The sequence below is a fragment of the Momordica charantia genome (genome assembly GCF_013281855.1).
Source record: "Momordica charantia cultivar OHB3-1 chromosome 8 unlocalized genomic scaffold, Mcharantia_2.0 BLBB01000008.1, whole genome shotgun sequence".
NCBI lineage: Eukaryota > Viridiplantae > Streptophyta > Magnoliopsida > Cucurbitales > Cucurbitaceae > Momordica > Momordica charantia.
In genome coordinates this window covers 9,602,320-9,617,306 of record NW_028275166.1, presented here as the reverse complement: position 1 = coordinate 9,617,306, position 14,987 = coordinate 9,602,320, and the positions used below count along the sequence as shown (strand labels likewise).

At 38.3% G+C, this 14,987-nt stretch overlaps 2 protein-coding genes across 2 annotated transcripts; both read left to right on the top strand.

Moving 5' to 3' along the window:
- The first annotated feature begins 8,089 nt into the window (after positions 1 to 8,089).
- LOC111016946 (pollen receptor-like kinase 4) lies at positions 8,090 to 10,895 on the top strand. Its single transcript, XM_022292543.2, has 2 exons — positions 8,090 to 9,199; positions 9,291 to 10,895. Exons 1-2 carry the CDS (start codon positions 8,488 to 8,490, stop codon positions 10,535 to 10,537), a joined length of 1,959 nt encoding a protein of 652 aa, XP_022148235.1. The 5' UTR covers positions 8,090 to 8,487; the 3' UTR covers positions 10,538 to 10,895.
- A 1,496-nt stretch (positions 10,896 to 12,391) lies between these two features.
- Positions 12,392 to 13,115, top strand: LOC111016865 (ribosomal protein-like protein). The gene has a single exon (XM_022292417.2). It carries the CDS (start codon positions 12,515 to 12,517, stop codon positions 12,959 to 12,961), a length of 447 nt encoding a protein of 148 aa, XP_022148109.1. The 5' UTR covers positions 12,392 to 12,514; the 3' UTR covers positions 12,962 to 13,115.
- Positions 13,116 to 14,987: the final 1,872 nt, after the last annotated feature.

Below are 14,987 nucleotides of genomic sequence, written 5' to 3'. Positions count from 1 at the left end.
TTCAAAATAAAAACCTTAAAAATGTATATTAGTATATTAAAATTGTTAAAGTTAGTTCTAAGTTTTAAAAAGTGACAGTTTGGTCTCCAACTTTTAAAAAATAATTCTAAAATATGCCTACAGTTTACCGTTTAATATAACTAACGTATAGTGACATGACATTAATGAGTTGGTAATTGTTAAACTTTGATTGAGCTATTGGATATATAAGTTGTATTCATTTGTATTTTTTTCTTGTTGGAGTTTCGTCACCTCATTTATTTCTTTTTCTGAGAATTTAGAATTAGGCATAAAGTTTTGTAGCACCAAATTCTTCTACTTGAATATTTATTTAGAACCAAAGGGAGTAGAAACTCTTGTACCACTTTGGTTAAAGGCACTCGGAGATGCTAAAAGTTGTGATAAAGTAAAGACTAATTATGGACATATGCAAGGGAAGGGTGGAAGAGTTTTACAAATTTGCTAATGGTCACTGCAATATCCCAAATATGACTTGATTGCTGCACGAACATATGTAATATGGTTACACGAGCCCCGCTATTAGATTCTTCGACTACAATAAATATGGATTTTAATGACGGACAAACAAAAACACGGAGGAAACAATGACGGATAGAAAAACACTGATGAAGTTTTAATGTCGGGCCAAGCCCGACATGGTAAGTCTAATTTTAATGTCCCGACATCAAAAGCGACACAACTTTTAACCTAACTTTAATCCATCCCTAAAAATTTTATTTTTGCCTCCTAGCCTGTTAAGGATCTCACGTTGAAATGAAAAGAGACCTAACAATGGTTTATAATAAATATGGATTATTCCTTCCAACCCCTCCTATTGTTGAGAGGCGTATTTGGCAGTTGAAAGTTCATTATGGGTCTGGTTTGGAAGCTTTGGTTAATCTTGGACAATATCCTTTTACGACCATTATTTATGGCTTTTCTTTTTTCTTTTTTTGGGTACAACGTCGTATTCGAGTTTTGCTAGATCATCAAAGGTTGAAAATTCGTCCATATCATTATATTATTTTTTGTGGCAGTTGAAGCTTACAGATTCCTTTATTAAAGCAGCATGTTTTAGCTTTTGTTTTAATTTTATTTATGTAAAATATTAATTTTATTTATTATTTATATTAATTGTACGGGAAATTGCAATCAATAACAAAAATCTTTTATGTATTTCAAAATAAATTTTCACTTATATCATTAGTACATCAGTAATATATTAGATAAATATCACATATATATTGCATATAAACACATATCAGTAGTATATCATATATATATCACATACATATTGTATATCAGACACTCGTATCATTAGTATATCATATGTATATCACATACATATATAAGTAGTTAGACATATTACATATATATCTCATTTTGGTAAAGTTGTCATTTTAAAATTGGACCTCCGTCTTTCGTTAAAAAAAAAGTGCTATATTTAAAAAAAAAAAAAAACTAAATGTGGTTGCTATTTTGCTAATTTTACTAAAATTTTTTTGTCATATTTGCAACTGCTCCTAGATATTAGTTTTATTTTTTGTTTCTATTTCTACCTTTCATTTTTTTTACCCATAAATATAAATGTGATTATAAATATTAATTTAACCCACAAAAAAATCAATTATGGCATAATTAAATTGAGATCTTCACATTTCCATCAACATCGATATTTTAAACCTTTATTTAAATTACATAATTAGATAATTACTCTTGAATTTTCTTGATTGATAGGACTTTTCATATATATATTTTTTTAGTACAACATGTGGGGGTGGGAGATCGAACTCACAACCTCTTGGTTGGAGATGTATGTCAATTACCGCTGAGCTATGCTCGCTTCGACAAGACTTTTCATATTTTAGTCATTTCTAAAAGTTCTTTTATCTATGTTATACAAAGGAAAACCACAAACAAACCAACCAAGGGAACATAAAAGAATCAACGAGATGGTCAGCCAAACCGAGCCGAGCCGAATCCGGCATCTTCCCTCTTGTATTACCCACAATGCTTTGGGTCTTACGATGGTTATCTAGGACTCACCTAAAAGGGTCTAGAACTCTCCAAACGGCTATAGGGAGCAAAAACAACCCAAGCGAGACGAGAGGTCGGACCGTGAGATAGCTAGAAGCCCGACATCATCGACGAAGGGGGTCGGCACATAACGAAGGGGCCGGCCCATTTTTGAAGGCCGACCTGCCTCGGTGGCGAGTCTCCGGCTTCTTGTCGCAGCCTTCGGGTTAAAGCGCGACCCGATCTCTTCCGCCCGGTTCCAATGTCAACTGATCGAATACCCCTACTCGATACCGAACCCGACATTCTCTCTCTTCTATTGTCTACGAATCATTCGGCCTTCACAACAATCATCTAGGACTCATTTAGAAGGTTCTGGAAACCTTCCAAGCGATTATAAATAGGCCATATAGCCTAACCTTAAGGTAAGCTGAATTCGACCATTGAATTTTATTACTCTACTGCTCCCCCTTGCTAACTTAGGCATCGGAGACCGTGTGACAAATGTTACACCGGTCTAACCTTGTTCGGTTTTGCAAGTCTTCGAGTCCCTAATAATCAAGTTTGGTGCGAACCTCGAGAGGAACCAGGAGAGCATAATCCATGCATTAACAATTGGCGCCGTCTGTGGGAACTATGCAGTTCGAGCAAACTTAGTCGATGCAAAATCCTAATCCAATGAGGGAGCCGAGACGAAATCCTAATCTGAGGAGGGTAACATGGAGCAAGTCGACGCAACCTCTAGTAGAACGACACTGTTTTGAAAGGAAAAGCCCAAACGAGACTGCCGACCACTCGAGGGAAGCAAATATGAGCCCTGTTCATAGACTAAATCCGACCACCCTCAGTAGGGGAGAACCATCTGAGGAGGTGGAATCTATCCGTTTAAACATCAAAAGAGCAACAAATTAACCCAGAACACCTCGGATCTGAAGAGATCTTGGGTTAAACAAATCGACATAGACTATGAGGGCTACCCTTTCCTAAGATAGTCGAGGGAAAAGCAAATCAACAAGTTCTGGGGCAGGACCTAGAACGAACGAATCAACAAATTTCAGGACAGATCCTGGATAAGATAAGTCTAACCCATCAGAAAAAGAAGAAGGGAAGGACTGCTCAAACCCGATGAGGTCTAGGGCAAAGCAAGTCTACAAGCTCTGGGGCAGGACCCAGAGCAAGCAAATCGACAAGTTTCAAGACAGATCCTGGATGAGGCAAATCAATGGATTCTAAAATAGGTTCCAGGAGAAACGATCAACAAATCTCATAATGGAGAAAGCAACTTGATGAAGTTCTAAGGCATCCAAAAGATACATTGGTTGTTGTGAAAAGTCAAGGGAGTGTGTTAAGAACACAACCTTCCTTTTGGAAAATTCGAGCAACAAAAGAAAAGGCAACCTACGCCCGTCCGAGGTCCGTGGAAGGACAAAGCTACTGTAAAGACCTGACAAGCGAACTGTATAACTGTCATAGACCAGACTCTAGGGCACGACCAGATCCAAGGCATGACCAGGTCCACGACATGACTAGGTCTCGGCCGAGTAAGTCTTAACCGACCGATGCCTTCTGCCAACCAGGTCTCTATTGTCGACCAGGTGTCTTCCATCGACCAGGCTTATTCTACTGATCAGACCAATTCTGCCGACCAGGCATCTTCTACTAATGAGGTCTCTTCCACTGATCAGATCCAATAATTACACAACAGCAAAAGTCAGCAGCACGTAGTACAGGAACTGCTTGGAAAGCCGACCCGATTTCCAAAAATTTGTGCTTGGCAAGGAGAAGTCACTTAGTCGACACGAGCAGATAGAAGAAAGCGACATAGGAGAGAACGACAAGACTTGAGGTACTTGAGAAAGTTTTCATTTGATACCTTAAACAAAACCTCCTCAAGTGGGGGCCAGTGAGTAACAATGGTCAAGGAGCTCGAGCTGGGACAAACCTAAAAGCAGGCCGATAAACTAGAAGCCAATCAGTGAAACCAGGGAAGAAAATCCCAAGGTGCTTAAAAAGGCAGGTGTACAGGCCCAACAAGGTCAAAACAAAAAGTAGGCAAGCCTAAACCGGTCAATGAAACCCACGGGTAGAAAACCATTTGGCAAAAGTCAGAATAGGTTAGAAACCCAAGGGTGTTGATTGAACTCGGATTAAAAACCGGCAGAAGCCAAATATGTTAAAAACCCAAGGGTGTCGACTAAACTCAAGGTTTAAAAACCATTGGCAAAAGCCAAATAGGTTAGAAACTCAAAAGGAGTACCTAAGAGAAGTTAAATCCCAAGGCCAAAATCTAAACGGTAGAAACTAACCGTATAGCAGTGCCTAAGAGACTTGATTGCAACCGACTACAATGAAAGAGAATGGGGACTATGACAGCCAGTCCAAGAAACGATAATCGACAGCGACAAATCGACTAGGCTGAGGGTATGAAGCAATTGGCAAAAGCTAAATAGGTTGGAAACCCAAGAGTGAACCCTAGATATAAAACCCTGGGCAAAATCCAAACAGGTTAACCCAATGAGGTACAGCTAGCCCAGCTAAAAGTTGTATCACAAAAGACCTAAACAGTTAAAATTAACTGTATGGCAAAGTCCAAGAGGCTTAACCACGGTTGACTATGGCAAAAAGGGTATGGGGGCTAAAAAGGCCAACCCGTGAAATGACAATCGACCCAGACGAGATGGTACGAAGGTTGTTCCACAAAAACAGTCACTTATGGAATGACTGAGCAACAAATACTAAAGCCCTGACATGCTTTATGCCTTCTACTTTGAGTGTGGGGGCTATTGTTATACAAACGAAAACCACAAACAAACCAACCAAGGGAACAGAAGAGAATCAATGAAATGGCCGGCCAAACCGAGCTGAGTTGAGCCGCCGAGTCGAGTCCGGCATCTTCCCTCTTCTGTTGCCCACAATGCCTTGGGCCTTACGACGGTTATCTAGGGCTCACGTAGAAGGGTCTAGAACTCTCAAACGACTATAGGGAACAAAAACGACCCAAGCGAGATAAGAGGTCGGACTGTGAGATAGCTAGAAGCCCGAGATCATCGACGAAGAGGCCGACCCATTTTTGAAAGTCGACCCGCCTTGACGCCGGGATCACCTCGGCACCGGGGCGCCGGCTTCTTGTTGCAGCCTTTAGGTTAAGGTGCGACCCAATCTCTTCTGCCTGATTCCAATGCCAACCGATCGAATACCCCTGATCAGTGTCGAGCCCGACTTTCTCTCTCTTCTGTTGTCTATGAATCATTAGGCTTTCACAACAGTTATCTAGGGCTCATTTATAAGGTTCTGGAAACCTTCCAAACGATTATAAATAGGCCATATAACCTAACCCTAAGGTAAACCGAATTCGACCATTGAATTCTATTACTCTACTGCTCCCTTTGCTAACTTAGGCATTGGAGCCCGTGTGACAAGTGTCACACCGGTCTAGCCTTGTTCGATTTTGCAGGTCTTCGAGTTCTTGATAATCAAGCTTGGTGCGAACTTCGGGAGGAACTGGGAGAGCATAATCCATGCATCAACCATCTCTTTAGTTAGATAAGTTTGATTTAAATAAAGGTTCTAAATTAAAAGGAATTATAAGAGAAAAAGGATAACTAAAATCAAGAAACACAAATAAAGGAAAAAATATATATATAAATTCCACAAATGAGCTCCCTAATGTATGATTATTGTTACTACTACAGTACTTCTTAAGTTAAGTAAAAATTAAACCCTTCAAACTTAAAAAAATTGCACAACTAAACTTAACATTTACATTTAAACTTTCATAAATGAAAAAATTAAATCTATCTTTACTCTTCTTCTTGCTCTCCCTCCCTTTTTGTTCTCCCTCCCTCTACTTGCCTTGCCTAGAAACTGACTGGTTGAAATGGAAATGAATTTGGGGATAGAAATAGAATTTTTATTTTTATTGTCTTTTGTTGTCGCTGGCAGCCATTAACGAAGGTTTTATGTTATGATATTTGCAGAGACAGTAAGATTCACGGTGGATTTCGACCAGATGATCCTAAATCATCAATTGATCTGGACTCAATCAATAAGTTCGCCTTGAAAATAATTTCAACCTCAATTTTGATCGCATTCATTATATCAAAAGGTGTATATTATATAATATTCGTCGAAAATAAATAACTTTTAATAACAATAATTAAAAAAACATAGAACTAACACGGAAGCAAAAATTCATGGCACAATAGTAGACCGTGGTCCTATTTACACTAAAAGCATAATTTTAAGTGATTTTAAAAAAATAATTCGTACATGTTAACAAATAAATTACAGTTCCAATCTTAATTTATGCAATTACCATAAACTATAATTATATATTATATATTGAATATTTATATTAGACTATTAGAAAACGAAAAAAAAAAACTATAGAAACAAAAAATATATAACTGTGACAGCATATAAGAAAAAGGAACAAAAGAAACTCTAATGCATGAAAAAATAAATAAATAAAATTCACAAACCATCAACAAATACTGGAAAGTAAATAAATTTGAGGTTTCAGCTGAAAAACTCATAATATTCCTTAAAACAAATCTTCATATATTATTAAAATAGTTTAGTTTTAAGGACCATGGGTATCCAATACCTCTAAATATCTCTAATAGAGGTAAAAAATTACCTCAGGAACATGTCACCAGTAGTTCGACTTAACGCCATGTGTAAACAACTCGCAAGGTGAAAACCTGACAACCAGTTCGAGATGATCAAGGCACGAAATTGTTGAACTTGGCCGAACGCGTATAATACGCCTAGAATCTCGTAAGGAAACCATAAATTCAAATTCTTTACACCAACGGTTATAGCTTGATATTATAAATACCCTTAAGTTTAAGGGAAAAGATGGGTGAACCAAGTAATTTGAGATATATTTGAATTAAGGACATTTTTTGGTAAAAACAATCTCCTCTCTTTTGGCGTAGCTCTCACATCTCATACCAATATCATACAAATTGAGATAATTTTCCTCATTTATATACCAAATCACTCTTTTACCTAATTAACGTGGGACTTTGTTTGCATATTTTGCAACACCAAACAATCATTCTTGTTGGAGGTACATTTCAGCATACACGTTATAGAAGATGCCTTGACGTGGAAGGTAACACGTGGCTCATAGATCCCGCGGAGGATTAACCCAAGTATACACATCTTGGCTAATCCATTTGACCGAGTCGAACCCTTTTGGTGGTCGAGTCGAACAAGCATGTTCATAATCCTGTTCTCATATCATTGGTTGTACTGATTGTCTTACCTCAGCTCGATCACACCTTCGACACACTCCACAACAACACGCAGCGTTTCACGGTAATCTTAAAGAGTCGTTGAAGCCTTGTCGGGAACACTGTCGGGGTCTTCGCCTATAAATAGAACCATTCCGTTCATTCGATTTTCATTGACTTTGGCACCGGAGTGCTCGCTCTGTCTTGCAAGTCTTCTACGTGATATTCGGAACTCACTGTCCAGCTCATCCTAGCCAAACCGACGTTCGCGGAGTTGATCGATTTCTTGATTCAACACTTCCCTTGAACAAGGAGCATTTTTTGTTCGATTTGGGAGATCCATCCACAAGTTCTACCCAATTCCCAAAGTATCTCCACGATACTACGATATTGTCCGCTTTTGAAATAACCACATGACTTTGCTTTTTGTTTCACCCAAAAGATCATTATATATACACTATAGATCACTATCTTTCTAATTAAGATGAGATTTTGTTTGCACTGCAACCTCAACATTTATTTCGAAATAAATATATGTATGATTGTTACCAAGAAAGATAAAACATATTAAACACAAGCAACATAAAAATTAAAACATATTAATATTTGAATTAACTACATCACCGATAAGATCAAACTGTTAATTTTCTAAAAGATGCTTTCGTTGTAGCAACAGAAGCATTAAATCCCAAACAGAGAGTTGATTTTGTGTGCGATGAAACCATAGGGGTGAAAGTGAAAGAAATTAAAATGATAACAACATGGATGTGTATTATTACAATTTACCAAAAAATGTGGATGGAGAAAAAGAGAGCCGCAATTAGGGAGAAAAAAAGGGGTGTAAGTGGTAGGTAGTTAATGGCAACTGACAAAGGAAACAGAAATTGGGTACATCCTAAAATATTCAAAGGCTGCCCTTACAAATCTCGCAACTGGACACATCCAAGACAACATCTGCCTTGCAATTTAAGCCTACCCTCTCAATCCCCTCCAACCTTCTTTTGGTTCAACGGCAAGGCAAACAATGTTATCCTTGTCCCCCGTCCTCGACTGCATGCAACTCAAATAAACATCGTAATACATTATCCAATATTCGCCCGCGTTTAGCTAGTTAATGCATTCTTTGCCCACGCCCACGTCCACGCCCTTACCTGCGCCAACGTCTAGCTACTTGAGTGTATGTTAATTGGGAGCCAGAGCCACATTATTGGTGGTTAAGTTTTGAAAGCCAATGCCAACGGGCGTGCGCGTGGCGGGGCTTATGCGCGCACCAGCCCCAACCATCAGCGCCGCGTTATTCATCTTCTTCCACCTGTTTCTCTTACTCTCCTCATGCATGGTCTTATCGGTGCATGCGGCACCTTCCGATGCCGAAACTCTCCTTCAATTCAAGCGCTCGTTAACCTCCGCCACCGCGCTTCACAACTGGGTTCCCTCTGTCCCGCCTTGCGAAAACCACAAGTCAAACTGGGCGGGCGTGCTTTGTTTACACGGCCATGTTAGGGGCCTGAGGCTTGAGAATATGGGGCTTAAGGGCGATGTTGATGTAGATCCCTTGGTTTCTTTAACTCGTTTGCGCACCCTCAGCTTCATGAACAACACCTTGGTTGGGCCTTGGCCTTCTGTTATAAGCAAATTATGGAGTTTGCGCTCCCTCTATCTTTCCTATAACCACTTCTCAGGAGAAATTCCGGACGATGCCTTTACGGGTATGAAATTTTTGAAGAAAGTGTTTTTGACCAATAATGAATTCAACGGCCAAATTCCCTCATCTCTCGCTTCACTGTCTAGGCTTATGGAGTTGAGACTTGATGGAAACAAATTCAAAGGCCATGTTCCCGACCTTCGAATGGATACTTTGAAGCGCCTTAATGTTTCCAACAATGTCTTGGAGGGCCCAATACCTAAGAGCTTAAGCCACATGGATCCTTCATGTTTTTCAGGTAACTTTTTAAATAAGAACGCATAATTGTAGAAATTTATAATTAATTAATCAATAATTAATGTATAACAAATATATATATATGGTTGTAGGTAACAGTATGTGTGGAGGTCCTCTCCCAGCATGCGAGAAATCCAAGTTGTCATCGGCGGGGCTGCTAAGAATTGCGATAATACTGTTAATTTTGGGGATAATATTAGCCATGATTTCTTCCATTTGCATCATATTGAATCTAAGGAAGCAGCCTGCGCTACAATTAGGAAAGGGGAATGGGAAGAGCCCAGGTATCATCGAAGAGGAGAACAATAAGTACGTGGGCAAGCAAGCCGCAGGGGATGTATACAGATCGACTGATTCATCAGTATCAACGTCGTCGGTTGCGCAGACGACGTCGAGGAGGGCGGGAGCAGACCAAGGAAAACTATTGTTCGTTAGGGACGACAGGGAGAGGTTCGACTTACAGGACTTGTTGAGAGCGTCGGCGGAAATATTAGGGAGCGGATCATTTGGGTCGTCCTACAAAGCAACCATACTTTGCAATGCAGTGGTGGTGAAGCGGTACAAGCAAATGAACAACGTAGGAAGGGAGGAGTTTCACGAGTACATGAGAAGGCTGGGCAGATTGACGCATCAAAATCTACTCCCACTGGTTGCGTATTATTACAGGAAGGAAGAGAAGTTGTTGATCTCAGACTTTGTAGATAACGGGAGTTTGGCCAGCCATTTGCATGGTAACCACAATGATGAGGAGACAGGCCTGGAGTGGGCCACAAGGCTAAAGATCATAAAAGGCATAGCAAGGGGGCTGTCTTATCTCTACACCTCCCTGCCCAGCATTGTTGCACCACATGGCCATCTCAAATCCTCAAATGTGCTGCTGGACGACTCCTTCGAGCCTCTACTCACGGACTACGGTCTGCTCCCTGTTGCCAACATAGAGCATGGGCAGACACTGATGATGGCGTACAAATCGCCCGAGTACGCGCACCTCGGTCGCATAACCAAGAAGACGGACGTGTGGAGCTTCGGTATAGTGATACTGGAGATGTTGACGGGGAGGTTCCCAGAGAACTACCTGACCCGGAACCATGACACCAAATCGGACCTTGCTACTTGGGTCAACAACATGATCAAGGAAAAGAAGACGGCGCTGGTGTTCGATGCAGAGCTGGGGAGAGCCCGGGAGAGTAATAAAGGTGAGATGTTGAAGATGTTGAAGATTGGGTTGAGTTGCTGTGAGGAAGATTGGGAGAGAAGGTTGGATTTGAATGAGGTAGTTACCAAAATTGAAGAGTTGAATGATGACGAAGACTTGAGTGATGGAATTGGAGATATATAAATTACCCCAACTCCGGACTTGTTTATGGACGTCGATCCTGTCTGCTTCAACTTCACCCGTCACTCGTGTCACTTTCGTTACTACTACTAAGCTGCTACTACTACTGACTACTGCACAGCTTAATGAGGCTGCGTTGCAATTGCATGCGCTCTATAACCACCAATGTCTGATCCGATCCGACCAACCTCAACTCTCTATATCAGCCTTCCCTTATTTTTTATTTTCAAACACAAGACACAATATCAACAAATTCAAGTTACTTCTCTCTCTCTTCCTTTTTTTTGTCTCTTGATCAACTCAGGTTAATTTCGTTTTGTTCATTAATATGTAATGCAGGAATTTGGTATGAGTTTTGTAAAATTAGATCAGTTCACCGCCTTTTTCTGTCGTCTCAATCCATGCCTTCTCATCTTTCTCATTCATACAATTCATTAACACTACACACCACATTATTGATTAATTACACCACAAAACTAATACCCACTCTCCAATGTGATGTAACAATTCAAAAATATTTTGGCAACCTTAGCGGTGGTTTCATATTTCTCGGTCTCCGGCTCCTTTCTCGTTTCTTGTTTTTATAATTAAAATCACGAATACAACCATTTATGTTTCTTATTTCTTTAAAAAATAAATAGAAACGAAACTAAATTTGATATATTTGTTATTTTTATTTTTAGTTTTCTTAATACAACTTGTGGGGTGGATATTGGAACCCACGACTTCTTTACTAAAACATGTGTAGTAACTGTTATTTTTATTTTTAATTTAATAAAATTGAGTACATATAATATAGAAAAAAATACTATATGCTCGAGAAGAATATAATTAATTAAAGAAAATATAATTTACAATATAAAAGTATAAATTATTGGTTTTAAATAAATAATAAAATTTCAATTTTTTAATTTAATAAAAATAATTTTTTTTTAAGAAAATATAATGTCTTGAATAAAAAAAATTAAAAGAGAAACAGGAAAAACGAAACTACTTCCATAGTTTCTAAAATTTAGCCTATTTTTTGAAAATGTTATCGAAAACGGAATAGGTTATCATCAAATTTGTTTCTTAGGAAATGAGAAATATGAACATGAAATATGAATATAGCAAACAATCTTGAAAATATAATTTATTTAGATTCGAATCATTGTCAAATCGGATGAACACTCCAACAATTTGCCATATATTATCAATTATATATAGTCTATAGATTCATTAATATATACATCCAAACCTATCTACTCCTACATTGGAATAATTTTTTGTTGATTTTTTCTTTAACTTCTATTAATCAATTGTATTAATACACAATTAATAGATAATTAATTTTCTTAAAAAAGACAAACAAGTAATAGATAATTATTTTTATTAACCTATCTACTTGCTTTTTATTAATTATATCATAGATAATTAATTTTTTCTACAAGAACATATAATTTATATATAATTATAGTATAATTAATTAACTTATTGTATAGTCTCTAATTAATATACATATATACACTGATAAAGATGTTAAAATAAATTCATATTTTATATTATTTATTTTACATTTTATCAATCAATTATGTTTAAATATTTGAATTTCATTATAATTTAATATTTTATGATCAGGATATTGAAAATAATGGGAAAATTCAGACTTCCTAAACCAGAGAGAGTTTAACCGATAAAATGCACACATCTTATCATGCTACAGATTGAGAATTATAGATTATTTTGTAGATAAATAAATATAATCAAATTGGGAAATGTGAAAATAATATATTACTTTTTTTCGTGCAAAAGTAAATTTTATAAATTGGGACCAAAACAATTTATTGAATATCTCAACCCTTTTTGAATATCCAAGACCAGTATTGAATATTCTAATTTCTAGGTTAATTTCCCATTTATCTGTTTCCGAACTTCCTCCCGTTAGCCAGTAGCTCAAAAATCGAAGGAGCTTCCTTCTTCTCGTCCCAGTTTTGAGCTCCAATGGGGGAATCACCACCACTCCCAAATTCTCTCCCCCAAGCCAACAGCACTGCAACCCCCATGAGTTCTTCAGGAACCCAGAGGAGGAAGCTTCCTACTCCACAGGAACTCGTATCCCACTACGAATCCCAAGGCCTTAATTCTCATGATGCTTCAATCAAGGTAATAGAGGACCTTCAGAATGCTCTCTTCAGGATCGTCTCCTCCGGCAGAGGCAAAAAGGACAAGCTTCTGGTCGAGACCTCGAAAAAGATCGATGCCACTATTAGCCGTGTTGCCATTCTGGACCTCAAGTTGGACTCGAAGCCGGGCTACGCCGAGACTTTTGCTATAGGATTGGCTTCTGGGTCTGTTTTGAAAGGGGTTGGGAGTGTGATGCCGCATGTTTTTGGGGCTCTCGCCAATATTTGGAGCTCTGTCAGTAATGCTACGAAGCATTCTTCTTGAATTTAAAAGAACCTCGGTACTCGTCTTTGTGGTTTGTTTTCCTTTTAGATGAGAGGAATTTTCTAGTGGTGGATAGGGTAGTCGTTGTTTTGCGATTGATTCTCATACGTACTCAGAAAATGCTAATGTTTGATCTCTGAGTTTCATTCTCTTCCATCGGTGAATATTTATTATGTGCACGGAAGGTCATTCTAGCCTTCTGAATAAGAATATTAGTAACTGTCTGCCTTATAGCAAGGTGCTTCGAACCCGGGTTTGAAGCGCTGTAGTAGCGCTGAAGCCCTATGTGCTATAATGCTGAGCCAATGACGATAAAAGAGGATTTTATTCCTGTGTAGACACCTCAACGAACTCATGTGAACACTCTTTGCCCAGGACAATCTCTCAAATACTAATGTTGTGTTGTAAGATGCTCGTTCTTCTTTTCTTTACTAGGATTAAATTGATGAATTAAGGCCTCAGGTTTCAATTCCAATATGATTTCTTCCAGATGGGTGTGTTTTTTTTCCTCCCCTCCTTTTTTTACAGGGGGAAGTGAAAGAAGGCTTACTTTGTTTTGAACACACAAGGAAGGACATCCAGGCAGGTTATTATCTGAATAAGAGTAGTTTTTTTTTCTCAGCTCAAATTCTGCTGTGGATGGTGGCAATTATATCTTCACTTGGCTGTGGATATTTATGTTAATGGTATTTAGGTATGTGAGTGAACTTTTGCTTATCTTAAACAAACATATTTGAAGATGTAAGATTGAAAGAAAGTAGTAAAATAATGGGTGGGCAGAGAATTTCGTTTCTTGAGCGGGTGAGGTATTACTTAAATATGTTGTTTTAGGCATGCCAATATATGCAATAACCGCTTCATGTTGCCTGTTGGTGTGTGCACGAAGATTAATTGGCTGTACAGGTGGGGCTCCTTAAATTAAATGTCCAGAAAGGTATTCACTGGCCTATTAGAAAGACTTCTCTTTTAGTTTTGATGAGCTGGGTTCAAATGAGGGATTTTTTTTTTGTTATAACTTAGCTGAACAGGGCTAGTGGTTTGTCACTGACCGAAGTTCCCTACTATTAGAAGTAACTGCTTTATGTAGGTGGAGGGTCTTGTTTTGTTTGAAATATTCTGGAGGGTAAATTGAAAGGGGAAAAGTGGTACTTGTTGGGTTAAGGTGAAGGGTGGATCATGGAAGAGCATTGGCATCTAGAAAGACTCTAGAATACCGAGGCACATTAGTATTCATGTAATTTCTGGTTGACATGTCCTTACCTAACAATCTGGCAATTGGATATGGAAAAAGTAGCTTGCATTTTAGTAAGGAGGAGGCTAAGGTTATTTACAGAAAACCTGTCAGTATGAGAGGTAGCAAAGATAGAAATATCAATTTCATGAGTTTCATCTCAAAATTAATTGGCTTTGAGATAGAACCCCATGAATCTTGATATGGTATTCGAGTTCAACTAGCTCAAACGAGCATCCGGTTAAAAAATGAGATTAGGCCAAGATTGATGAATCCAGGCACCATCTTGATAGGGCATGTTAAAGGATCTCACATTGAAAATATTGAGCTACTTCTCGAATTGTTACTTCGTTTTGAAATGAAGTTCCTGAATGTTGGCATCAGAGCTCAAAAGCTCAAACGAGCATTCGATCCAACAATGAGATTCGACAAAGATTAGTGAACCCAAAAGAGGCATCATCTTGGACATGTGTAGTATTTTACACTGAAAAGATAAAGGACCTAACAAGAGTTTATGATAAAAGTGGACTATTCTTCTCATTGTCATTTGATTTTAAAATAAGGAAACTCCATGAACGTCGATAACAAATATACTACATGAGGGGAGGGAGGTTCTACGATCAAAGTTGGCTACAATGTTGTTTTGGAGCTTGAAAACAATGTATATTTGAAGAAAAGTGGGAGAGGTGAGTTAAGCAATGATCGTCTAACGGAAGGAGTGTGCGAAGATGAACAGTGATTATGTTCAGCAAGAGCTAGTATGAAGAAGAGAGTTTTAGCTCCTGATGTAACTTG